The sequence below is a fragment of the Lithobates pipiens genome, unplaced genomic scaffold, assembly GCF_037356315.1.
Source record: "Lithobates pipiens isolate NorthernLeopardFrog02 unplaced genomic scaffold, aLitPip1_a1.2 Scaffold_16, whole genome shotgun sequence".
Lineage (NCBI taxonomy): Eukaryota > Metazoa > Chordata > Amphibia > Anura > Ranidae > Lithobates > Lithobates pipiens.
Window position 1 is genome coordinate 370,227,351 of NW_027507748.1, and position 27,516 is coordinate 370,254,866.

At 43.4% G+C, this 27,516-nt stretch overlaps 1 protein-coding gene across 2 annotated transcripts in view; it reads left to right on the forward strand.

The window, feature by feature from the left end:
• The first annotated feature begins 2,971 nt into the window (after nucleotides 1–2,971).
• Nucleotides 2,972–27,516, forward strand: part of BRIP1 (BRCA1 interacting DNA helicase 1) — a 561,638-nt gene continuing 537,093 nt past the window's right edge. The window contains exons 1-2 of one of the 2 annotated variants that reach the window (XM_077482124.1): nucleotides 2,972–3,094; nucleotides 8,741–8,839. In XM_077482124.1, the coding sequence (XP_077338250.1) occupies nucleotides 8,747–8,839 (93 nt within the window). In that variant the 5' untranslated portion in view covers nucleotides 2,972–3,094; nucleotides 8,741–8,746. Of the gene's footprint in view, nucleotides 3,099–8,740; nucleotides 8,840–27,516 lie in introns of both variants that reach the window. The other variant, XM_077482125.1, reaches the window with a different exon arrangement.

The window sequence follows — 27,516 nt, forward strand, 5'->3', positions numbered from 1 at the left end:
CGATCGCTCTGGGAACGGCCGCTTTGATTGGCCGTTCACGGCGATCTCTATTTGCCTGACTCCGGGAGACACGGCGAATACAAAACTTCCGTGATGCGCGCCCCCGGCGGCGCGCATTGCGGAAGTAAACACCAGGCCGTCCAGGGACGGCCAGGCGAAGGAAGCCGCCCGCTCTAAGGCCGTCATTCGGCCATAGGGCGGGTGGGAAGCGGTTAAGTGATTAAAGACCCCCCCCCCCTCCATCACAGATCTCTCTCACCCCAATTACAGACCCCTCCATCCCCCAACACAGACCCCCCCGATATTTGAGTCAGATTGTCTCCTTTACATCATCGCATCATTCCCTCTTCCTCCCCTCCCCACACTGCCCTACCTTAGGCTGGATTCACACCTATGCATTTTTAGTGCTTTTTGTCACAGTCCCATCGGATGTTGGGACTGTGACATCATAATGGGCGGGGACATCACCCGGCAATGTCCCTATATAAGTCACCGCACGCCGCGTCCCAGCCATTGCGGCAAGAGACAGCGACAAGGCAACATCTCAAGAAGAGAAGAACAGAAGGTGGCGGTAATAAAAGAGCTGGAAGAAGGAGTGGAGGCCTGGCAAGAACCGAAGAGGGAGACAAGACCCCCGAAGTCAGAAGAAGACCCCTGGGCGCCGGCGAAGAAGAAAGCCGGGCTCCTCCGCTAGTAAAAGAGTTAGCAGAAGATAGCGGAGGAGTCTGGCGAGAAGACCCCCCAAGATGGAAGAAGACCCCTGGAACTGTGCAATAAACTATTTTTAACCCTTGTGTGTTGTGTTTTATTTACATTTTTTCACAGGTGAATGGGTAGGGGTACATTGTACCCCATACTCATTCACATAGGTTGGGGGGCCGGGATCCGGGGGCCCCCTTATTAAAGGGGGCTCCCGGATTCCGATAAGCCCCCCTCTCGCAGACCCAAACAACCAACGGCCAGGCTATTTTTTTCTAGAACATTTCTAGAAAAAATAAAAATAAATGTAACCACTTCCAGACCGCCGCACGCCAATGTACATCCCTACATTGGGGACGGATATCGTTGTTATGGCAGCAGCTAGCTGCCATAACCCCAGTATCCCTGTGTTCAGCCGGCGGTTCGGTACAAGATAAAAGTGGTCTCTGCAGCAGATTTGCCACAAGATCACTTTTATCTATGGCGGGAGAGGGGCCCCCCTCCTGCCGTGATCTGGTGCCCTCCGCTGCTTACCGGAGCCATCAGCAGCGGCGGAGGTAATCGCGTCTGTCTCCTGGGCTGACATGGAGACGAGTGAGGGGAAGATGGCCCCCACCTGTCTCCATGACACTGCAGGGTGGAAGCGATGTCATAACGCCACTTCCGCCCATAGCTCATAAAGGGCCTTTTTTTTTCAATGACAAAATTATGTATTTATTTTTTATTGCATTTTAGTGTAAATATGAGATCTGAGGAATTTTTGACCCCAGATCTCATATTTAAGAGGTCCTGTCTGTCATGCTTTTTTTCTATTACAAGGGACGTTTACATTTCTTGTAATAGGAATAAACGTGACAGATTTTTTTTTAAAACAGTGTAAAAATAAAAAGTAAAAGGTAAAATTAATGAAAAATAAAAAAGGTAAATAAACGCGCCCCCATCCCGCCGAGCTTGCATGCAGAAGCGAACGCATACGTGAGTAGCACCAGCATATGAAAACGGTGTTCAAACCACACATGTGAGGTATTGTTGCGATCGGTAGAGCGAGAACAATAATTCTAGCCCTCCTCTTTAATGCAAAACATGCAACTGGTAGAATTTTTTAAATGTCGCCTATGGAGATTTTTAAGGGTAAAAGTTTGTCGCCATTCCACGAGTGGGCGCAATTCTGAAGTGTGACATGTTGGGTATCAATTTACTTGGTGTAACATTATCTTTCACAATATAAAAAAAATTGGGCTAACTTTACTGTTGTCTTATTTTTTAATTTTAAAAAATTTACTTTTTTTTTAAAAAGTGCGCTTGTAAGACCGCTGCGCAAATACGGTGTGACAGAAAGTATTGCAACTAGGATGTTAGGAAAAAAAATGTATAATGTTTGAGGGTTCTAAGTAATTTTCTAGCAACAAAAACTGTTTTTAACTTGTAAACACATCTAAAAAAAGAGGCCCGATCTTAAAGTGGTTAAATGGCCAAAAACGAAAAACACCTATAAACAAAACACGGCTAAATGTGGGTTATCACGTTTAGCCATGTTTGGAGTCTGACACGTGGAAATATTCGGCGTCTGAACCCTTTTTTCTTCTTTCGAAGAATCGCTGTTGAATGCAACTGTCTAAAAATGGCAATAAACGAGACTGTGTACATGGACACATAGGATAACATTGAATGAGGTCAGGGGCAGTTGAAAAAAGCGTCCAACTGCCTCTGAACGTCCGTTTAGCAGCGTCCCGTTGTACATGGGGCCTAAGGTAGGGCAGTGTGGAGAGGGGGAGTGATAGGATGATGTAAAGGAGAGACCTGCCGCGCCTCCCATGTAATCAATGATGTTAGCGGCAGCGGCGGGCAGGCAAGCTAGCAGATGGGAGAGAACACTCAGGCAACTATTTGGCGAGGCTGCGGACCGCATGGGGCTCCGTATTCGGCTCGCGGTCCGCCATTTAGTAATGCCTGCCCTAGGACTATCTTTTCCACACATGATTGTACCCCACATGCACTGTCATGAATGCACCTATCCCCCTCCTGTTTCCATCAGTTTGTTTCCTGTTCGCCATATTAATTTTTTTTAAATAAAAATTGTAATATAATATATATATATATATATATATATATATATATATATATATATATATATATAAAATCGCTTTAAACTTTACAAAACGTTACAACGCAATATAAAACGGAGAAGTGACTGCTAGTTAGCTCTACCTATAACTCCCGCCAACCAGTCACAGCTCGTCTCTCACACATCACACCGATTGGTCCACTGAAATGATACGTTGTATTGGCTGTGAGCGGGAGGGAAGGCGGGGCGCAATAGACCCGGGAAGAATTGTGCTGCTGTGTGGTTCCCGGATGTAAGCTGTGAGCACGGGGCGGTATATGATCAGTGGTGGTAGGTATGACACTTCGGTTCTCCTAGGGTTAACTGTCCATAGCAACGTTCAGCCTGCTTGTGTCTCTAATAAACCGAACCATGGAAAGGCGTACAGTTACTGAATAGTCTGCTGTGTGTGGTATATAGTCCTATCCCATACAGGTTACCTTAAAGGGCCCAATCACATCTATTGTCACAATGCATATTAATGGTATCTGCTGGGCATTGTTGAAGACTTAAGACATTTCACATCTATTGTCATAATGCATATTAATGTGGTGTGGTGACATTTCTATCCAATGGCTTTGTAAGGAATACGTCAATACGGAAAAAAAGGAACCTGTAACGATTATGATATGGGAGGTGTTTTTTTCCTACTTGTTCACGCCAACAAAACGCACCAGATATCCGTGGTCCGCGTCCAGGGGAGTCCGTTCATGTGCTTCCACACGTTTACACTAGCACTGGTGTATGCTGTAGTTGGTTTGTACAGGTAGGCATATGTAACACCCTGTGCCTCCCAATAAGGATGAGCTCCGGTGTGTTCGTATACTCCACGTGCAGAGCCCGCCAGGAAGTCGGCGCAGCGCTGCGCTAATCACAGGCAGTGTGACGTTGCAGAGATCGGGAAATGTCTGACTGCCTGTGATTAGCACCCCACAGTGCTGACATCCTGGCGGGCTCTGCACATGCTGTATGTGAACACGCCGAAGCTCATCCTTGGTTGGCACCTTTTCTTAAAGTCAAACCCAAACACTCTAGCAGTGCACAGCATTTTTATTTTATTTATTTTATTTTTTTTATAGTAAAAACTAAACATATATTTTGCTATTAAATAACATTTCTAATCATATGAAGTTAATAACTAGATTCCCCTTTTACTGTAAGGGGCGACTCTGCAGACTCTCATGTAAGGGAGAATTATGGGGATTCTAACATAAGGGATGCTCTGGGAACCCTGATTTAAGGGGGAACACTGAGAACTTTGATGTATGGAGAGTTAAGGATGATCTCCGGCGTGTGTGCAGAGCCCGCCAGGAAGTCAGCACTGTGCTAATCACAGGCAGTAAGACAATGCACGACATGCGGCTGCAGAGATCAGAAAATGTCTCTGCCTGTGATTAGCGTAGCACAGTGCCCACTTCCTGGCGGGCTCTACACATGGGTGTGCCAACTTTGAGAACTTTGATGTATGGAGAGGACTCTCCTGTAAGGGGGGAGGGGGCGACACTGAGAACTCTGATGTATGGAGAGGACTCCGATGTAAGGGGGAACACTGTGGCCTCTGATGTAAGAGATGCTCTGAGAACCCTGATTTACCTTAGTGTACTCACTCAGAGACAGAGTGTGGGGGGGGGGGGGGGGGGGGGGGGGGGGCTTCAGTCAAAGACAGAGATGGATGGTGAGCTCAGTCAGCACCTCCTATCCTGATTAAGGATGAGCTCAGGTGTGTTTGCAGAGCCCCCCCAGGAAGTCGGCACAGTGAGACATTTCCCGATCTCTGCAGCCGCAAATCCTAGAGTGCGCAGCGGGAAGCATGGTGACCCTTGTGTCCCATGGACACAGCAGATCACATGACTAGGTATAGGACCAATGAAACTGGACACAGTGACCACATTATACAGGATCAATCACAGCATTTCCAAATGTAAATAAAGGATGCATGGGCACCCATCAGTTTTCTCCCCTCAGACATTGTCAGTGATTGGAGAGAGAACTGTGAGCCTGGGTTCACACTTGTGCGAACACAGACTTGGCATGTAATTCACACCCGCACTGCAATGCCAAGCACGTGATGTCTGCGCAACGCGAGTTCAGCCATACAGTTGTATGGCTGAACTCGCATTAGATTCGCAGAAAAATAGTGCAGGGACTTTTTTCTCCCTCTCCCGCACTGGAATCGGATAGCATGGGTGTTCTCACCCATGTAATCTGATTCCTGTGCAAGTTCACAGTTCGCACGGGGATCTGTGAACCGATCTGGGGATGTCATTAACATTGTAGTGACATCAGCAGCGGTTTGCAGAGTGCAGTGTCAACTGCTTGCGGGCGGCAGAGATGCGATTTGGGATTTCAGCACTTGTTCCCGCATCACATATGTGTGAACCTAGGCTCAGTGATTAATTTTTTTTTTTGTCATACAGTTTTTTTACACAAACACCAGTGAAGCCAGCTTACAGTGTCTCTGTCACTAGCCTACCAGTGTAGTGTGTATAAACTATGCAACCAGCCGCCTGTCACACCTGTCCCAGTGCAGCCAAGAACAGTACCTTTTCACTAGCGTCATGGGTTGGTGTCACTGGACTAGTGCCGCCAGTCAGTGTCTCTAATTGCAGTGATGCCAGATCAGTATACGCCAGCACCAATGTCTTGATCACTGCCACAGTGGTGCCAGTGTCAACAGAGCCATTGTCCTCTATTGCAATGACACCAGACCAGTATACACCAGCACCAGAGTCCTGATCACTGCCAAGCCAAGCCAGTGTCCCTGATTGCAGTGATGCCAGCACCAGTGTCCTGATCACCGCCACACTGGTACAGTATCACCAGAACCTTGAACGCCAACGTCGTTCTGAACGTCAGAGTCAGTGAGGCCAGCGATCCTTTTCTGATTGCTAGTCATGCCAGTGTCAGCAGAGCCATTCAAGCCAGCAACAGTCTTCTGATCACTGCCACACCAGTACAGTATCACCAGAACCTGAACACCATGTCCAAAAAAATGTTCACAAGTAAGGAGGTCTTTCTGAATGAGAAATGGTTACTGAACTGGGAGGAGGAAAGGGTCTCTACAAAAAGAACAGCAGAAGGCAAGCATCAGCAGCACAGTACATCCTGGTGATGTGGCAAGCACCCGCAACACAACACACCCAAAGGAAAGGTCAAGTACAAATAGTGGGTGTCAAATTATTATTTAGAAGCAGCTATCATCCCCCCCCCCCCACCCCATTTACAGCGTATTCAGGTAAAAAAAATGAAACTTTTAGGGCTTGTGTACATTTGCTTCAGAACATGGCTTTGGACAGGATTTGTTAAGGCTGGGTTCACACCTATACAAATTGGATGCAGGTTTCTCTGCACCCAATTCCCATAACAGGAGAATGTGATCGGCTTTCTATGGAGCTGGTTCACAAATTTCTGGGGCGGCTGCGGAGAGCACTGCACAGAAACGTCCCTGAAACGGAGAACAGGGACGGACAGCATTCCTGTGCGATCCGCGGCCGGTTTAGGTGTGAACTGAGCCTTAAGGGTAAGGTCAAGAAAGGATTTAAAATCATATACATTGGTCCACAACTGAATTGAAAAAAAAATCAGCGAAGAACAAGTAAAAAAACTGAATTAGTGTAAGAGCTTGTTTACGCTTGCATTGGCTTCAACACACATTAACGGTTAGTTTACATTTGCTTCAAAACAAGGCTTTGTTAAAGCTCTCTGAATGCCAGTCAAAGTTCCTGTCACTAAATAAAATGGTTAGCTTACAGTTCTGTTTACACCTTTTGCCTGCAAAAAAGTTTGTTAAAATCCTTGCAATGTACTTAGATCACCCAGGGGGAATTACTCTTCAAAATCCACACCAGTTGTAATTATTTTCCCTATAGTTAAATGATTTCAATCATTTGATCATTTTCATACTTATGCCAGACTCCTTGACATACAAAACTAGAGGTTGACGATATATCGTCCGATATTTGCAGTTTCTTAATTAACCACTTATGGACCGCCTCACGCCGATATACGTCGGCAGAATGGCACTGCTGGGCACAATCACGTAGCGGTTAAGTGCCCAGCTCGCACTTAAGGCGCGCTCCCGACCCGGTCCTGTGCTCCATGACTGTGGCCGCGGGACCAGCGGACCCGATCGCCGCTGGTGTCCCGCGATCGGGTCACAGAGCTGAAGAAAGAGGAGAGGTCTGTGTAAACAAACCTCTCCCCATGCTTCCCAGTGTGGCTGTCACCGATCGTCTCTTCCCTTTTATAGGGAAGGACGATCACTGACCTCACATGCCAGGCCACGCCCCCTACTATGAAAAAAAACATAACGTCATACATAACACTACACTGCCCCCTAGTGGTTAACTCCTTCACTGCCAGTGTCATTTACACAGGAATCAATGCATTTAAATAGCATTGATTTCTGTATAAATGACAATGGTCCCAAAAATGTGTCAAAAATGTCCGATGTGCCATAATGTCGCAGTCACAATAAAAATCACTGATCGCCGCCATTACTAGTAAAAAAAAAAAATATGAACAAAAATGCTATAAAACTATCCCCTATTTTGTAAACGCTATAACTTTTGCGCAAACCAATCAATAATCGCTAATTAAGTTTTTTTTTATTTATTTTTTTTTTTTTTACCAAAAATATGTAGAAGAATACGCATCGACCTAAACTGAGGAAAAAAATGTTTTTTTATATATTTTTTGGGGATATTTATTATAGCAAAAAGTAAAAAATATATTGCATTTTTTTCAAAATTGCCGCTCTATTTTGTTTATAGTGCAAAAAATAAAAAACGCAGAGGTGATCAAATACCACCAAAAGAAAGCTCTATTTGTGGGGGGAGAAAAGGATGCCAATTTTGTTGGAGCCACGTTGCACGACTGTGCAATTGTCAGTTAAAGCGACGGAGTGCTGAATCGCAAAAAGGGGCCTGGTCCTTTGGCTGCAAATTGGTCCGGGGCTTAAGTAGTTAAAAGTAGAACTATAGACTTCTGTTAAAAAAAACAAAAGTGCTGTAGAACCTAATTATAAGTACTTTTACTCTTACATCTTTGTCTTAGTACCCCTTGCACGAAGTTCTTCAAAAATCTGCCAGTGATGTCTACATAATTCAGCTGTGGGTGAGAGAACAATACTGCACTGCTCCTGAATTCAGAGCAGCGTTGTCCCCATCCTGTAAGCTGTGCTGCTTGCAATATAGAGGAAAAGATGTTGCAAGGGTTGGGGCTATTAGCTTTGTCTATGCTTATTCACAATAATGTTGCTTGCCAATCAGCACATGACCACACTTGGCCATGCCCATTGTTTTTGAGGATTGACAGCACTGTCTGTGTTGCTGAAACACTCCTACTGTGGGATAGTGTCTGAGAGAGGGAGTGTTTGGGACCACATGTAAAGGAAAGGGAGGTTGAGTTTTTTTTTTCTTTGTGCATCATATAGTAACTGGCTACAGCACTTGTTTCGCCTGTGATAGAGGACATTTCAGCTTAGTTTGAATTCATGAAAGCATTGGCTTGTGCAGCTGAGGTGCCCCTATAATGCTGAAGGTTGCCATTGTTTGTCCCAGAAGCACTGGTAGTTTATACACATCACTCAGATCAATGTGTTATGTTCTGTATATAAACCCTCTGCCCTGCAACTAGCACTGCACCTGGGAGTTGGTTAGTATCAGTCTTCTTGACTGGAGAAAGCCTCAGCTATGACAGATAGAAGTTTCATCTCTTTTTTTTTTTTTTTTTTTTCTATTATGCCCCTTCCATTTCAAACAAATGCACATAGTCTTTCTGACCACAAATGTACTGACTGCTCTAAAGGTTGGGGAACTACTGAATACCATGTCAGAGTGCACATAGACAGATATTGTGGAAGTACGTATATCTTATTATTTTATAAATATAACAATACAGCTATGTGAATATGTATTCTTCTGTTTTTCCTTATAGAAAAAAATGTCTTCTTCGTGTTCTGAATATACAATTGGTGGAGTGAAAATTCTGTTCCCATGCAAAGCTTATCCTTCCCAGCTTGCGATGATGAATTCGGTAAGTGTTCTTTACGTTATTTACAGCTAGGTAGAATTTTTTTTTTTTATGTCCATTAAGGAGCACAAGAAGCCTTACACCTTTGGATTATGCTGCCACCTACAAGAGGATGGGACACTGGCGACCAAAAGAATTGTAGGCCAACCCAGGATAACCCCTCCTACTGCCAGCATGCCTCCATTTTTGTTCTAGTGTCCTGGGAGGATGGATGTCAGCTCTGCTGTTGTAAAGGCTAATCCAATATTTTAGTAGAACTTTTTTCTTTTTCATTTTTTTTGTCTTAAATAAAGATTCTTCCCTACACTGCTGCTTGAGGTATGATTTTCAACTCTATGGTGTGGCCATCCTCAGCCTGACTTGTATGCCATGTACAGACGATGGGAATTTCCGACAACAAATGTTCAATGTGAGCTTGTTGTCGGAAATTCTGACCATGTGTATGCTCCATCGGACATTTGCTGTTGGAATTTCCGATAACAAATGTTTGTGAGCTGGTTCTCAAATTTTCTGACAACAAAACTTGTTGGAAATTCTGAGCGTGTGTAGACAATTCCCATGCATAAAAGTCCACGCATGCTCGGAATCAAGCAGAAGAGCCGCGCTGGCTATTGAACTTAATTTTTCTCGGCTCGTCATACGCGTTGTACTTCAGCGCGTTCTTGGTGATCGGAATTTCCGACAACATTTGTGTGACCGTGTGTATGCAAGACAAGTTTGAACCAAAATCCATGGGAAAAAATTCCACAGTTTTGTCTTCGGATTGTCTAATCGTGTGTAGGTGGCAGTAGATTGTATCAGAGCCATACCCTGTTGGACTGGATGTTGTGAGAGTAGTTTGGAAGTGAATTCTGAGCACTAGGTCTCATGAGTCCTCTGGTATTGCTTCTGAGCTTGACCAGTCTCTGAAGACTCACTTAGAGAGTAGGCTATGCATTGAGAGCTCCCTTAATTTTATTGATCGTTGGGCACCATTATTCCCTATTTTCTGCTTGTTTTACCACAGAAAGGGGTTAGTGCTGTGTACTGAGCAGTAATGGCATCTTCTGGGTGGATTGTTGTTTGTGCTTCATGCTCTCTTTCCTGTCATACAGTGTCAAGGAAAATCTTCCCTTTGTTGAACTTCACCTACTACTATCTGTCTATGGCCTTGCCACTCACCCTGAGCCTATGCGTTTCCTTACTGCACTTGAAACATGACTGGTTCTAGACAGAGGGAAGAGAGTCCTGCAGCCCTGCTATTTATGGTCCCCATAAAACAGAACCTGCTTGTTGCTCCATTTCTTAGTGTCTCAGACAGATCATCATCAAAGCTATTGGGCTTACAGATTGGATTCCACCCTACTAGCACACTGTACTAGATCTGTGGGTACTTCTTGGGCTTTTAGGCATTGGGTTACTGTTTCCCAGAATTGCAAGGTTGCTCCCTGGTCTTCTGTTTACAGGTTAGTCAGGTTTTACCAGGTGAATGTTCAGGCATAAGTTCCTTCAGGGTTTGGGGGGAGGGCTGCTAGGCTACTTTTACACTTAGGCGCTTTACAGGCACTATAACACTAAAAATAGCACCTGCAAAGCGCCTGTAAAGCGCCTCTCTTTTTCACTCCAGTGCGAAAGTCCTAGTGCTTTTACACTAGAGCGGTGCGCTGGTAGGATGCTTTTTTTCACATAACATAAACCTTACCTTTCATTAGAACCTAGCCCTAAGTTTCTTAACCTAAACCAGGGTTTCTCAACCAGGGTTCCACGAGCAATGAGCAAGATAAGTTAAGTTAAGATAAGTTCCCACTGACATAATTGATCTTATTAGCTATCTGTAAAAGGGGAATTCTTCCTAATGATCACAAGTGTAAGGCTCGGTTCACACAGGGGGCGACACGACTTGCCGCGCCGCGACCTGACAAGTCGCCCCCGTTCTGTACTACGGAACCGTTCTAGTAGGAGCGACTCGAGTCGCTCCTCTTAGAACGGTTCCATAGTACAGAACGGGGGCGACTTGTCAGGTCGCGGCGCGGCAAGTCGTGTCGACCCCTGTGTGAACCAAGCCTAAGAGTCCATTCACACAGGAGCAACTTTGGATCCGACTTGAAGTCGCCCCAAGTTGCCTCAAGTCGCGCAACATGATAAAATCAATGTAACTGAATGAGAGCCGTCTTAATGTACACTACTGAAGTCGCTCCGACTTCAGAAAAGGTTCCTGTACTGCTTCAATCCGACTTCTAGGCAACTTGTACCCATTGATTTCAATAGAAGTTGCCTCCAAGTCGGATCCCCTGTCTTAACTGAAGCAACTTTCCAGGAAGTAAAAATAGTTTTCTAGGCAAACCCCTCCCTCCCACAGAGCTGATTATTATGTGATTGGCCACTGGTAAAGTCCCCTGTCCTGGAAGCAACTTCAAGTTGCCTTGTAAGTTGCCTCAAGTCGTGCTGTTATTCATACTCAAGTCGTGTCCAAGTTGCCTCCCAAAGTCTCGCTCAAAGTCGTGTTGCTCCTGTGTGAATGGACCCTTAGGAGCTATCTTCCCACTGATCGTTACACTAATGTTTCATGAGTTTAAGTAATTTTTAACAGGGGTTCCCTGAAACTAGAAAGTTTTTTTCATGGGTTCCTCTATGTTGAAAAGGTTAAGAAAGGCTGACCTAAACACTCGCTTTAGGGCCGGTTCACACTGCGGGCGATGCGAGGCGACACGACTCGCCTCGCCGCTATCTTACAAGTCGCCCCCGTTCTGTACAATGGAACCGTTCTGAGAGGAGCGACTCGAGTCACTCCGACTCAGAAAAAAGGTTCCTGTACTACTTTCGGGCGACCTCGGGGCGACTTGCATTGACTTCTATACAGAAGTCATCTGCAAGTTGCCGCTGAGGTCGCGGCAGGTCGCGGCGAGGCAAGTCGGTGTCGCCTCGCATTGCCTGCAGTGTGAACCGGCCCTTAAAGTGTATATTACTCCAACATTTCATATTTCTATGTGTCTGTTTTACCATGTACTTATGAAAAAGTTTCCCATTCTCTTTGCATTTCTTCCTTTGTGAGCAATTACTAGTGATCTTGCCAGTTCCCCTGCTTTCCTATTTTGAGATGATATCAAATCCATCCCGGCGCAGTCCGTTTGCTTCTATGCATTCTACTTGGAAGCTACAGGATGCTGTGCTCATGCACAGCATGCCTGTACTCCTGTGATCAGGATTATACTGCTCCCCCTCTGCCTCCTGCTGACATTTCCCATGTCCAGCTTTTCACTGGGGAGATCAGTGAACTGCGGTTTCTCTACCTATGCTGACACTATGACACTACCCCCCGACCATCACAGTTTATTTGCATGTGATCGCATATAAAAAAATATATTTATTGTGTGTGTGTGTGTGTGTGTGTGTGTGTGTGTATATATTTTTATATATAATATTTACACACACGCGCACACATTACATTTCAAATTCCCCAAAAGTCTGTGTAAAAGCTACATAAAACAGAATGCAATAATTTGCAAATCTCATAAACCCATATTTTATTCACAATAGAAAATTGAACATATCAAATGTTTAAACTGAGAAAATGCACAATTTTAAGGAAAAAATTAAGGTAATTTTGAAATTGATGGCAGCAACACATTTTAAAAGTCAGAATAGGGACATATTTACTATGGTGTAGCATCCCCTCTTTTTTTTAACCACTTAACAACCGGGCCATACCCGAATGACAGCTACAGGGAGGTTGTTTAACTCTGAGAGGCCGTCATATGACGTCCTCCCAGAATTCCACTCTCGCGCGCCCCCTGGGGCGCGCACTCGAGAGCATCCTGTGGACCCGGCGCATCACGGTAAACGGCCACTCATCGCGGCCGTTTACCACGTGATCGCTCCGTCAAATGACGGAGCGATCACTTGTAAACAAACCGGCATCATGTTATGATGAAAAGATCGGTGTCAGCAGCGCTGTGGGCTGCATCTGCAGTGCCCACAGTGCTGCTCACCAAAAATTAACCCCTCAATACCCTGCCAATACTCTTCAATACCCTGCCAATACTCTTCAATACCCTGCCAATACTCTTCAATACCCTGCCAATACTCTTCAATACCCTGCCAATACTCTTCAATACCCTGCCAATACTCTGCAATACTCTGCAATACCCTGCCAATACTCTGAAATACTCAATACCCTGCCAATATCTCACTGTAAAGAGGACCTTTCATGCCATATGAAAAAAATAAAATAAGTTAAAGCGCCCCTGTCCCCATGTGCTCGCATGCAGAAGTGAACGCATACGTAAGTCCCGCCCACATATGAAAACGGTGTTCAAACCACACATGTGAGATATTGCCGGGAACGTTAGAGCGAGAGCAATAATTTTGGCCCTAGACCTCCTCTGTAACTCAAAACCTGTAACCAGTAAAAAAATTTAAAGCGCGTCTATGGGGAATTTTAAGTAGCGCCATTCCAAGAGTGACATGATAGGTATCTATTTACTCAGCGTAACTTCATCTTTCACATTATGGAAATACATTGGGATAACTTTACTGTTTTTTTTTTTCTTTTTTTTTTCTTTTTTTCTGTTTTGTTCCAAAAAAAACGCGTTCGAAAAATTGCTGCGCAAATACCGTGCATGATAAAATGTTGCAACGACCACCATTGTATTCTCTAGTAGTCTTTGCTAAAAATAAACATATAATGTTTTGGTGTTCTATGTAATTTTCTAGCAAATAAATGATGATTTTTACATGTAGGAGAGAAATGTCAGAATTGGCCTGGGTGCTCCAGAACGCCTGATGGCGCTCTCTGCATTTTGGTCCTCTATATGTGGCCATGCTGTGTAAAAGTCTCACACATGTGGTATCACCATACTCGGGAGTAATAGCAGAATGTGTTTTGGGGTGTAATTTGTGGTATGCATATGCTGTGTGTGAGAAATAACCTGATAATATGACAATTTTGTGAGAAAAAAAAAAAGGAAAAAAAATCTTGATTTCCAAAGAATTGTGGGAAAAAATGACAACTTCAAAAAACTCATCATGCCTCTTACTAAATACTTTGGAATGTCTTCTTTCCAAAAAGGGGTCATTTGGGGGGTAATTGTACTTTTCTGGCATGTTAGGGTCTCAAGAAATGAGATAGGCCGTCAGTACTTCAGGGGTGATCAATTTTCAGATATTGGCACCATAGCTTGTGGACTCTATAACTTTCACAAAGACCAAATAATATCCACCAATTTGTACTTATTTTTACCAAAGATATGTAGTAGTATAAATTTTGGCCAAAATTTTGGAAGAAAAATTACTAATCTGCTAAATTTTATAACAGAAACAAAGAAAATTTTATTTTTTACAGAATTTTCAGGCTTTTTTCTTTTTATAGCACAAAAAATAAAAAACCCAGCGGTGATTAAATACCACCAAAAGAAAGCTCTATTTGTGTGAAAAAAAGGACAAAAATTTCATATGGGTACAGTGTTGCATGACTGAGTAATTGTCATTCAAAATGTGAGAGCACCGAAAGATGAAAATTGGTCTGGTTATTAAGGGTGTTTAAGTGCCAAGTGGTTAACAACACTCTGTAAACCCCTGGGACCTGAGGAGACCAGTTGCTGGAGTTTTGGGAGAGGAATGCTGTCTCATTCTTGCCTGATACAGGGTTCTAACTGCTCAACAGTTCTGGGTCGTCTTTGTCCTATTTTTGTTTTTTTTGTTTCAAGACACGCCAAATATTTTCAATTGGTGAAAGTCTGGATTGTAGGCAGGCCAGTTAAGCATCCAGACTATTCTACTATGGAGCCATGCTGTTGTCATAGATGCAGTATGCGGTTTAGCATTGTCCTGCTGAAAGACATCTGGGTGGGAGCATATGCTACTCTAAAATCTGATGGTGCCTTTTCAGTTGTTCAAGCCGTCCATTCCATACACATTAATGCACCCCATACCATCAGATATGCAGGCTTTTGAACAAAGACTGATATGCCGAATGGTCCCTCTTTTCTTTAGTCTGGAGGACATGGCACCCATGGTTGCCAAAAAGAATATCACATTTTATTTCATCTGACCAAAGAACAGATTCCCATTTTGCGACAGACCATTTTAAATGGGCTTTGGGGATCATCAGTGTATAAGCTAAAACAATGAAAAAACAAAAGAACAAAAATCCCTGATTAAAAATTGAATTAAAGGCACAGTTACAACAGGGATAATTTGGGACACCCTAAAAGCATTTCTTTGGGGTATTTTAAAACAACAGGTGGCTAAATACAACAAAGCTGCGGGGGCCCGAGAGGAAAGCAGTAGGAGGGAGGTAGTTATGGCCAATGACAATTATATAACTGACCCATCGCCAGGGAGGAAATTGGCTTGGCTAGATAAACAACAAGAATATAAGTTGAAATGCATGCAGAGGGTGGAAACGTAATGTCTCCTACAGCGTCAGGCCTCCTTTATGGAGGGTGAATCTGTGGGGAAGATGGCGCAATTGGTAAAGTCCAGCTCTCCAGCATCTACTATTATCGCCATCAGGGTCATAGGAGGGGAGATAATATCAAACCCTATAAAAATAGCACAAGCCTTTAAGGAATATTATAAGGATCTGTATACTGCCAAAAAAAAAAAAAAGTGGGGTGGACATAATGGAGGATTTCTTGGTGAACCTGGAGATACCTACAATAACACAAGAGGAAAGGGATGAACTAGAAACACCGATCTCACTTGCGGAACTGCAAGAGGCGGTAGCCGGTATGTCAAACCAAAAATCCCCTGGCCCAGATGGTTTGTCAATTGAAACATACAAATATTCTGGGGAGACACTGATCCCCGAACTCTTAAAAACTTGGCGGGGGGCTTTGAGGTGGGTCATCTACCCACCTCAATGTTGGAAGCAATTATTATTGTGCTCCATAAAGAAGGGAAGGATCCACTGGATGTTGCGGCATATAGGCCAATAACCCTCCTATGCTCAGACGCAAACATTTTAGCAAAAGTTCTTGCAGCTAGGTTAAATAAATGAATCTCTAAACTGGTCCACCCTGATCAAGCGGGGTTCATGTCTAATAGATCCACCAGTACAAATATTAGGAGAGCATTTCTAAATTGACAAACCCCAACAGAAAACCAGGGATCAAGAGCTATATTGTGACTGGATGTGTCTAAAGCCTTTGATGCTGTAGAATGGGGATATATTTGGCGAGTACTGGAGAAATTTGGATTTGGCCCCAAAATGATCGGATGGATCAGGATGCTTTATGATAAGCCTACTGCAAGATTAAAAATCAACAATGTAATGTCAGATAAGATAGAACTGGAAAGGGGAACAAGACAAGGGTGCCCATTGTCCCCCTTGCTCTTTGCCCTGGCAATGGAGCCCCTGGCTATCTCGAGATAATAGGCTTTCAGGGAATCTCGGGAGCGGAAAGAATAGCGCTATATGCGAATGATATCCTACTGTTCTTGGGAGACATGGGCCGTTCATTGCGAAGGGCGATGAGTATCGTGGAAGCGTTTGGTAATTTCACTGGGTTGGAGATAAACTGGGTGAAGTCTAAATTATTCCCGATAGATACAACTAGGGAAGTGACAATATAAGAGAAGTCCCAATTGGCAGTTGTAGATACATTGAAATATCTGGGGATAGTAATAACAAAAGATCCCAATCAATATATAAACAAAAACCTTATCCCACTTTTGTATAAATGGAAAAAAAAAATTTACATTTGGAAACGTCTACCACTGTCAGCAGCAGGCAGATGCAGTTTGATAAAAACGCTGCGGCTGCCTCAACTACTGTATATACTGCATAATGCCCCTGTGTGGATGCTTGCAGACCGGACCATTTTGCTGGTCAAAGACCAGACCACTTTTTGCGATTCGGCACTGCGTCGCTTTAACTGACAATTGCGCGGTCATGCGACGTGGCTCCCAAACAAAATTGACGTCCTTTTTTTCCCACAAATAGAGCTTTCTTTTGGTGGTATTTGATCACCCCTGCGGTTTTTATTTTTTACGCTATAAACAAAAATAGAGCGACAATTTTGGACAATTTTGGAAAAAACGCATTATTTTTTACTTTTTGTTATAATAAATATCCCCCAAAAATATATAAAAAAACGTTTTTTTCTCTCAGTTTAGGCCGATACGTATTCTTCTACATATTTTTGGTAAAAAAATCGCAATAAGCGATTATTGATTGGTTTGCGCAAAAGTTATAGCGTTTACAAAATAGGGATAGTTTTATAGCATTTTTATTAATAATTTTTTTTTTTTTTACTAGTAATGGCGGCGATCAGCGATTTTTTATTGTGACTGCGACATTGCGGGGGACCCATCGGACATTTTTGACACATTTTTGGGACCATTGTTATTTATACAGTAATCACTGCTATATAAATGCAGTGATTCCTGTGTAAATGACACTGGCAGTGAAGGGGTTAACCAGTGGGTGGCAGTGTAGGGGTTAAGTGTTCCTAGGGGTGTGTTACTAACTGTGGGGGGGTTGGGCTTTCATTTAGTGAACACTGATCTCTGCTCCAATCACATGGAGCAGAGATCAGCGTCACTACTTGGAGAAATGCTGTTTACTCGGCATTTCCTCCATTCGGCTGCTCCGTGAGACGATCGCGGGGATGCCCGTGGCGATCGAGTCCGCGGGTCCCGCGACCGGACTCACGGGGGTCCCGACCAGCGCGGGAGCGCGCCGCCGGCAGCGCGCTCCCGATGGCAGGGCGGCATTGAATATTGGACGTACCTGTACGCCAATATGCCTGCCCGTGCCATTCTGTCGACGTACATCGTCGTGCGCTGGTCGGGAAGTGGTTAAGGAACTGATATGGAAAGGGGGGCAAGCTAGGATACGTTTGCGAATACTGCAGCTCCCAATGGGGGAAGGGGGGGTTTCACTGCCTAATCCCAAGTATTATTATATAGCCTCACAATTGCAACACCTAATGGGATGTGGCGATTTTAATGGTGGAACTCCTAATGGAAAAATTTTGTTAACAGGGGCATTGCACGATACAATAGAGGTATTGGAGGCTGACTCCTTCTGCTATAAGTATCCAACAATTATAATGATATCTAGAATATGGAAAACCGTTAAAAAGTTGATTAAATATAATGACTTTAATACATGTACCCCCATTTGGAATAACAGTAATTTGCAGGAAATCCTCCCGATAGGAAAAAAAATAAGGAATGGGGAAAAACGGGGTATAAAAAGATTGAGGCAACTTTATGTGGGAAATACTCTTAAAAAATGTTATGTGTTGAAAAAAGAATTTAATATATCTCAGAATACATACTACACTTATCTCCAGGTGAGCCATGCTCTGAAAGTTCAAATTAGAAACCAACCTTACAGCGTATAACCCAGATAGGCACTTTCAAGGGCCTGATTTCAGAAATATACTGGCAAATAAGTAAAGAGGTTAATGGGGAGGGGGAATTAGATTCAGTAAAATTTAAATGGGAACAGGATATAGGAGCAATATCACCAGAACAATGGAGGAGAATTTTAGAGGCATCCTTGATGGTATCGGTCGCCCCGTCGCAGAAAATATTGCATTTAATGCTGTTAAATAGAGCATATTATACCCCAAACGTTTATTCAAGTTTGGAAAAAGAGCGGATGATTGTTGCCCAAGATGCCCAGGATCCGGCGATCTCCTACATATGCTGTGGAAGTGCCCCAAACTATTTTGTTATTGGGAAGGAGTGATTAAAATCCTGCAAGAAACTAGGTTGAAAATAAGCGGTGGTATGTTTACTGGGTTATAGGCAGGAGCAGGGTGAAAATAGGAGCCCAACGGTAGCTATTTGGAGGAGCATATTTCAAGCTAGGAAACTGATCGCAACAAGATGCCAATCAAAGGTGCCTCCTACAGTTAGAAATTGGATTGATGCAGTGAATGAAACCCTCCCTAAAGAGAGAGCAGCTTATGTAAGGAGACGCAACCTCAGGGAGTTTGATAGAATGTGGAAACCCTGGCTGAAAGGAAAATATAGTAATTTATTAGGAAATTTAAAATATAGGTGGTGCTGAAAGGGGGGGGGGGAAGGGGAGAGGGATATCAGGAATAAGTTAGAAGTACCAAATCTATAAATGTAGATAAAAGGAGAAAGTGGGGGTGGGCCATCATTCTTGCACTCTTCCTGGAGCTTCTCTTTGATATGGACTGGCTTTTTGGTCCGACTCTCTGTTTGTAGTATTGTAGTCTTCCTTAAGACGCTCTCTCTTTGTTCTTAATATATGTTAAAGAGGAAGTAAAGCCTGATGGGTTTACTTCCTCTTTCATTCCCTGCAAAGGCAAAGCATAATGGACTACTATGCATCGCATAGTAGCCCATTATGTGTCACTTACCTGACACAGGAGCCAGCGATGTCACCGCTGTCCCCTGTAGTCCAGCGCATCCATCTTTTCGGTGGGGTCTCGCAGCTCCGCCGCTGTCATTCGGCGGAGCCACGATGACGTCACTCCCGCGCATGCGCACGGGAGCCGACACGCGCGCCAGCTCCGTTGTTGGAAATGCCGCGCTCAGTGCGCCTGCGCGCCGCTGTCTACGGCGCATGCGCCGTAGACAGCGGTGCCTGTCTTCGGGCAAATATCTCCTAAACCGTATAGGTTTAGGAGATATTTCTTGGACCTACAGGTAAGCCTTAATCTATGCTTACCTGTAGGTCAAAGTGGTTTGTAAGGGTTTACAACCACTTTAAGATTTGAGGATTAAACAAACATGTGTTTTGTAATGTATATGATATTGTTAAGGTAATATAACGCTGTTATGATTTAATAATGTTGGAATGATTTGTATGGGGAAAAAAAAGAAAAAACTTAATAAAGATTAAATTAAAAAAAGAAAAAAGATTATTTAATTATTATTATTTTTTTTTTACATACTGTCACCAGTCAGTATACCTGATTACCACCACACCAGTTATATTATGATGCTGTACTGCACTGACAGTATGTAAAAAAAAAAAAAAAAAAAATTGTAAAAAAAATGTTTTTATTTATTTTCTTCATTTTATAAAAAAATTGTGACATAAAATTACAACTTCAAAAACTCGCTATGCTTCTTACTAAATACATCAGACCAGGGGTTGACAAATTTGCTTGGAATCTAGGAGCCAGCTAAAAAAGTTAGGAGCCGGGTCCGTGATGGCGATCCGGACCTGTCCCTGGCCTGACATGGAGACAAGTGAGGGGAAGATAGCCCCAAGCCCCCCACCTGTCTCCAAGTCATTGCCCCCCATAGCTCTTAGAGGGACATTTTTTTTTTTTTTTTCAAATGACAATTTTTTTTTTTAAATTGCATTTTAGTGTAAATATGAGATGTGAGGTCTCTCTGACCCCAGATCTCATATACAAGAGGACCTGTCATGCTTTTTTCTATTACAAGGGATTTTTACATTCCTTGTAATAGGAACAAAAGTGACACACATTTTTTTTTTTTTTTTTTAAAGAACAGTGAAAAAAATAAAAATAAAAGTTAAAATAAAAAAAAAATATTTTAAACGCGCCCTGTCCCGCCAAGCTTGCGTGCAGAAGCGAACGCATATATGAAAGCGGTGTTCAAACCACACATGTGAGGTATCGCTGCGATCGGTAGAGTGAGAGCAATAATTCTAGCCCCAGACCTCCTCTGTAACTTAAAAAGTGCAACCTGTAGAATTTTTTAAATGTCGCCTATGGAGATTTTAAAGGGTAAAAGTTTGTCGCCATTCGATGAGCGGGCGCAATTTTGAAGCATGACATGTTTGGTATCGATTTACTCGACGCAACATTATCTTTCACAATATTAAAAAAAATTGGGCTAACTTTACTGTCTTATTTTTTTTTTTTTTATTAAATACATTTTCCCCAAAAAAGTGCGCTTGTAAGTCCGCTGTGCAAATACGGTGTGACAAACAGTATTGCAACGACCACCATTTTATTCTCTAGGGTGTTAGAATAAAATATATATATAATTTTTAGGGGTTCTGAGTAAAGGGAAGAAAGATAGGCTGGCAGACAGGGAAAATTAGCATTACATCCATTAGCATTGCTGGTTGTAATTCCAACGGCCACCACAAGAGGGCGCCAGATTACAGAAGGAACCATAGGATCGTAGAAGGCCTCAAAGCCGGGGGCTAAATTACCGGCCGGCGGCGGCGCGGCCCGACGCGATCGCGCCGGGGGGGGCCACGGAGACAGCATACCCCCAGCTGTGCTGCCCCAGGCGCCAGGTCTGGAATTCTAGTCGCAAATGCGACCGGGCGCCCGGGTTTTGTCGAGCCCTGCATCAGACTGTCTAATTTTCAAAAAGGGGGCATTTGTACTGTCCTGGCATTTTAACCACTTCAGCCTCGGAGGATTTGGCAGCTCAATCACCGGAGGCATTGCACTGCTTTAACTGGTAATTGCATGGTCATGCAATGTTGTACCCAAACAATATTTGCGTCCTTTTTTTCCAGAGCTTTCTTTTGATGCAATTTTTATTTTTTGCGATTTAAATGGAAAAAGACCGAAAATGTGCAAAAAATTATATTTTCTACCTTTTGTTATAAGAAAAGTCCAATAAACTCAATGTTGGTCATACATTTAGGCCAAAATGTATTCAGCCACATGTCTGTGGTAAAAAAAAATGTCAATAAGCTTATATTTATTGGTTTGCGCAAAAGTTATAGCGTCTACGAACTAGGGTACATTTTTGGAATTTACACAGCTTTTATTTTATGACTCCCTATCTCATTTCTTGAGGTGCTAAAATGGCAGGCCAGTACAACTCCCCCCCCCCCCCACCCCCCCCACCCAATGGAAAATAGACACCCCAAGGAAATTGCTAAGAGGCATGTTGAGCTCATTGAATATTTTTTTCCCCCAAGTCATGGAATAATGACAAAAAAAAAGTTGTCACTAAATGATATATTGCTCACACATGCCATGGTTATATGTGGAATTGCACCCCAAAATACATTTTGCTGCTTCTCTCGAGTACGGAAATACCACATGTGTGGGACTTTTTGGGAGCCTAGCCGCGTACTGGACCCCGAAAACCAAGCACCGCCGTCAGGATTTCTAAGGGCGTACATTTTTGATTTCACTCCTTACTACCTATCACAGTTTTGAAGGCCATACAATGCCAAGATGGCACAAACTCCCCCAAATAACCACATTTAGGAAAGTAGACACCCCAGGCTATTTGCTGAGAGGCATGGGGAGTGTGTTTTGCAGCTCTCATTTGTTTTTGAAAATGAAGAAAGAAAATAATTTTTTATTTTTTTTTTCAATTTTCAAAACTTTGTGACAGAAAGTGAGATCTGCAAAATATTCACCATACCTCTCAGCAAATAGCTTGGGGTGTCTACTTTCCAAAATGGGGTCATTTGGGGGTGGGGGGGGGGGGGTTGTGCCATCTGGGAATTCCATGGCCTCCAGCATTGTGATAGGCAGTGAGGAGTGAAATCAAAAATGTATACCCTTGGAAAGCCTGAAGGCAGTGACTGGTTTTCGGGGTTCTGTACGTAGCTAGGCTCCCAATAAGTCTCACACGTGGTATCCCTGTACTCAGGAGAAGCAACAGAATGTATTTTGGGGTGTAATTTCACATATTCCCATGGCATGTTTAAACAATATATCATTTGCACAACTTTGTGCAAAAAAAAAAAAATGTTGTCCTTTTCCCCGCAACTTGTGTCAAAATATAAAATATTCCATGGACTCGACATGCCTCTTAGCAAATAGCTTGGGGCGTCTACTTTCCAAAATAGGGCCATTTGGGGGGGGGGGGTTCGAACTGTCCTGGCATTTTTATACACAACATATAGAAGTTTGTCACACATCATCCACTCTTCTAACCACTTGAAGACAAAGCCCTTTCTGACACTTTTTACATTAAAAAATATATATTTTTTTTGCAACAAAATTGCACCTCCAAACATTATATATATTTTTTAAATTAAAGGCCCTACAGATTAAAATGGTATGTGTTTCATTTTTTTTTTTTTTATTTGCGCCACGATTTTTCAAACGCATTTTTTTTGGAAAAAACACACTTTTTTCTTTTTATTTTAATGCATTAAAACACACTATATTGCACAAATGTTTTGATTAAATAAAAAAGATCTTAGGCCAAGTACATGGATATTGAACACATGCTTTAAAATTGCGCACAAACGTGCAGCGGCGACAAACTACATACATTTTTAAAAGCCTTTACAGGTTACCACTTTAGATTTACACAGAAGGTCTGCTAAAATGACTGCCCTCAGTATGACCTTCGCGGTGGTACCTCACTTGCATGGCGCAATTGCTGTTTACATATGACGTGAGACCGGCACTTGCGTTCTCCTTGGCGTGAGAGCAGTGGGGGACAGGGGTGTTTTTTTTTATATTATTTATTTTGCTTTTTTTTTTTTTTTTTTTTTTTTTTTAAACTGTTCCTTTTATTATTTTTATTGTTATCTCAGGGGAATGTAAATATCCCCTATAATAGCAATAGGTAGTGACAGGTACTCTTTTTTTGAAAAAAATGGGGTCAATTAGACCCTAGATCTCTAATCTGCCCTCAGAGAATTTGACCACACCAACATCTGTGTGATAAAATGCTTTCCCAATTTCCGAATGACGCTGTTTACATCCGGTGAAATCTAAGTCATGAAATGCACGTAGCTTCTGGTTTCTTAGGCGATAGAGATGATTGGAGCCGTTATGGTCTCTGATCAGCTCTATGGTCTGCTGGCAGAACCACCCACTGCTTGTAAAGGCAGTCTAAAAGCTAATTAGCCGCTTGGATTGCTTTTACATGAAATCCGACTGCTGGCTGAAAAGAAAGATACCAAGATGACACCTAAACCTGCAGGCATCATTCTGGTATAACCACTCAAAGTCCAGCAACATACCAGTATGTCGCTGGTTCTTGTTGGGGATATATTGTAATCAGCCTGTGGGCTGAACCAAAAAAAATTGATCGGTGGGTATGCCCACCATTAGAATACCTCCCTTCTTCCACCCATTTCTAATGATGGTCATACATGCACCATTTATATATGCAGAAACTTTGGGGCATCCACCCCAAAAATTTAGGAGCAAATCGCTCCTCCACCCCTGCTGCCCTCATGCTTCGGCATATATGCTGTTTTTTTAACTGTGGTGGTGAAATCGCCTCCGACAGCGTTGGAGTCACGGCTTTATGTATTGTGGGAGCAAACGCTATTGCTGTCAAGATAAATAAATCTGCGCTGCAGCTGGCGTACCTGCTAAGCAAATAATGGTTAACAATAAAACAAACATTACAGTGTAACATACCATAACTGCAAAGCAAATACAATAAAACATGGTAAAAATAAAACTAAGAGAGAACGATAGATATAGAATAATAGCGGGCGAACAGTGTAGGCAGTAGAGAGCGTACACGAGAAAGAGAACAATAGAGAGAGAGGAGAAAAATACAACCACAACTATTTTTGGATTTTATATTTTTGTGTGTGTGTGTGTGTTATTTTTTTTTTCTTTTCTTTTTTTTTTTCTTTTAAAAACACTGTAAAAAAAAAAAAAAAAACTGTAAACTGAACGTTGTAGATTAGGGTCTCTCAAAATGTGATGGTCATCACCTCTTTTGAGACCCTATGTACATGTGCCTAGGACTGTGTGGTGCTGTACCCTATGCTAAAACTTCCACTAGTGTGTGGTAGTGTTTTGAAACATTCACTAATGCAGAGACCAGGTGGGCAGGACAAGAGGGACAATAAAAGCGGGTGTCGTGCCTAAATCCACGTTTGCTGCAGACACATCTTTTTTGGGGGTTTCTTTTGGGTAGGGATACCAGGGAGGACAAAAGGAAGATGCCTCTCATGCAGCCGGCTCACTGCATTTGGATTGGGAAGTTGGGCAAGAGCACCATCTGGAAATGGAAGGGCTTTGATGATCTCTTAAAGGAATTATCCAGTCCATCCTGAAGCTCTGTATAACACATGAGTGTTCAGCAAAGCCAATTGAAATCAGTATACAGACACTTTTTTGTACCAGCTTCTGGCCTTATGGGAAATTAGGTACAATGCCAACAACTGGTCGTTGAGGTCCGCCCCTCCCATGTTAAGGTTGTATTCATGGACACAGAGGGGTTTCTCTACAACACCAGGCACCATAGGAATTTGGACTGCCGTGTCTGCATGAAGGCAGGACAGAACAAAAACACTCAGTGAATCCCTTCACTTCACTGCTAACAAATTATTACACCTCAAGCAGGCTCTCTCCCCCCTGACTAAGATGGGATTCTACAAGCTGTTGGGGGAAGCCCCGGCGATTAGATCATATGGTGCCACATGCACCAATTCCACAATCAAAAAGGTGACTAAAAAGTGGCATGCTCATGTAATAATTGTCCACGTATAAGTGGTACCCCTTTCCGAATAAGGGTGACACCAAGTACCACAGTATCTTACCAGCGCTTCCTCTGTAGTCAGGGCAGTTCTACGGCTCTACGTGACTATCTCTTCCCTCGTAAACCATAAAACGATATGTATAGCCTGTTTCCCTGTCACAGAGCTTATACATCTTGACCCCATATCTGGCATGCTTGCGGGGAAGATACTGTTTGATAGACAAGCAGGCAGAAAACCTAATCAGGGACTCATCAATGCCGACAACTTGATGGGGAGTAGACAAGGCTGCAAAACGTTTGTTGAAGTGGTTTATGAGGGGACGAATTTTGTAGAGCCGATCGTATCCAGGGTCACCCCGAGGATGACAGTTAGTTGTCACTAATGTGCATGAACCGCAAGATCTGCTCGTATCGTGTCCTGGTCATGGAGTCAGAGAACACGGACATATGGTGAATTGGGTCAGTGCACCAATATGCCTGCAACTCATTCTTTTTGGTTATGCCCATGACGAGGGATAGGCCCAGAAAGGTCTTAAATTCGGAAACCAAAATTGGTTTCCAATCTCTGGCAAGGGGCAAAAGGAGATGAGCGGCGATGTATTGACCAGCATACAAATTGCTTTGGTCCACAATAAATCTATAGAGATCTTCGGTGAAAAACAGCGAATAAAAATCTAGTGACGTAAAATCAACTATTTCCACCTGAATTCCGGGTTGACCAGTGAAGTACAGGTGCTGCAGAAGTGGTGGGTTCTCAATTATCCCAATTAGGATTGGCGAATGCAGCAGGAGGGGCACTATGGGCATTGTGTTTGTTGTCTTCTTGGTGGCTGCACTTATGGGACTCGCCACGTCACCACGTGTTACTGCAGTGCTGGATGTACTAGGCCACTGGTGCTTGCCAGTTCACCAGAAGGAATAGTGGCGCTAGTACTGCTCTGCTCCATATGAGGGACCGGCGGTTCTTGCACCTCAATGACCGCAGAAGATCGGGGTCTGGTACGCCTGACCTTGGCAGGGACCACAACTCCATTGTCAGAGCTATCTGTTAGGGTGCCGCTGTCATCTACAGGATCGTATTCTGAGCCTGAATCTGACAGATGAGTGACTTTCTCTTCACTGCATGCTCAGAAACCTCTTCACTAGTGTACCTTTTGATTTGACATTTGGTCTCTAAATTTAGTGGTACACTAGTGAGACTCGCAGGCAAAAAAAGCTCCATTCTACCAAAAAAACTGTTAGTGTTTGCAGAGATCAGGCCTGACTCTGCAAACTCTGCAACTGTGTGTGTTGTGTCTTGTAAGTGACAGTGATCGATTGATACTGCACTTGGGTGGGCTGGGATGGGCGGAGGGGCTAAACGCAGTTGCTAGCAGGTATCTGGGCTGACCCCGCTAACACTGCATTTTGGGAACACTAAACTGCTGGGGATTCTAGTATAGATCTGATCAGATATTGATCCGTTCAGACACTATACTACTAAGGGGGGCGTATGGCGCATGCATGGATGTTAGCGGTACTGGCACTGATCTGATGCTGCCTGGGGCGACGCAGACCCTATCTGATGCTAAAACCTAACTTTGGACACCCCCTAGCTGATCAGGGGGTTAAACCTTTATTGGGTAAAATATGGCAACCTGACGCTATAAAAAATAAGCTAAACTGCGTCACCCGTGACACTTATACTGTGATCACAGGTGATAAGGTAATCAAGGGGTTAAACCTTTATGGGGGGGGGGGGGTTAGGGGGTTTCCCTAGACCTATCTGGGCCTAAGATTAATTACCCTAACACTGATTTTTGTCACTAATGACACTATTACAGCAATCAAAAAAAATCTGATTGCTGTACTGGGTGACACAGTGACAGGTGGTGAAGGGGTTAATGGGGGGTGAATTGTGTGCCTACATGACCTGGTGTCAGTGTAGTGTTAGTGCACTTACTTGGATGTCTTCTCTCCTCTCGGTCTGGAACGAAAAGACCGTCATTTGGAGAGATGACATCACTTCCCCTGTCAGTGTTTACAGTTACATGACAGGGAAAGGATTCCATTCGTCAGGACCGATCATCAGGTCCAGGCCAGATATAATTGACCTGGGGATTGATCGATTCCTGATCGAATATGATTGCCGGGAATGGCGTGCGAGCATTACGTAATATAACGTGATTTTTGTAAAACTGTGGCGGCTGGTTCGAAACCGGTTAAAGCGTTTTTGAACCCAAAGAATAAATAGTGGATCCTGCTCCTTTTTAAGCATGTTATACAGCACAGTGCTTATGCTGTGTCATTTGGCCCCCTGTAACACCTGTAATACCTGGCTGATCCTGCCTGGTTCTGCCCTCCCATTTGTAAAC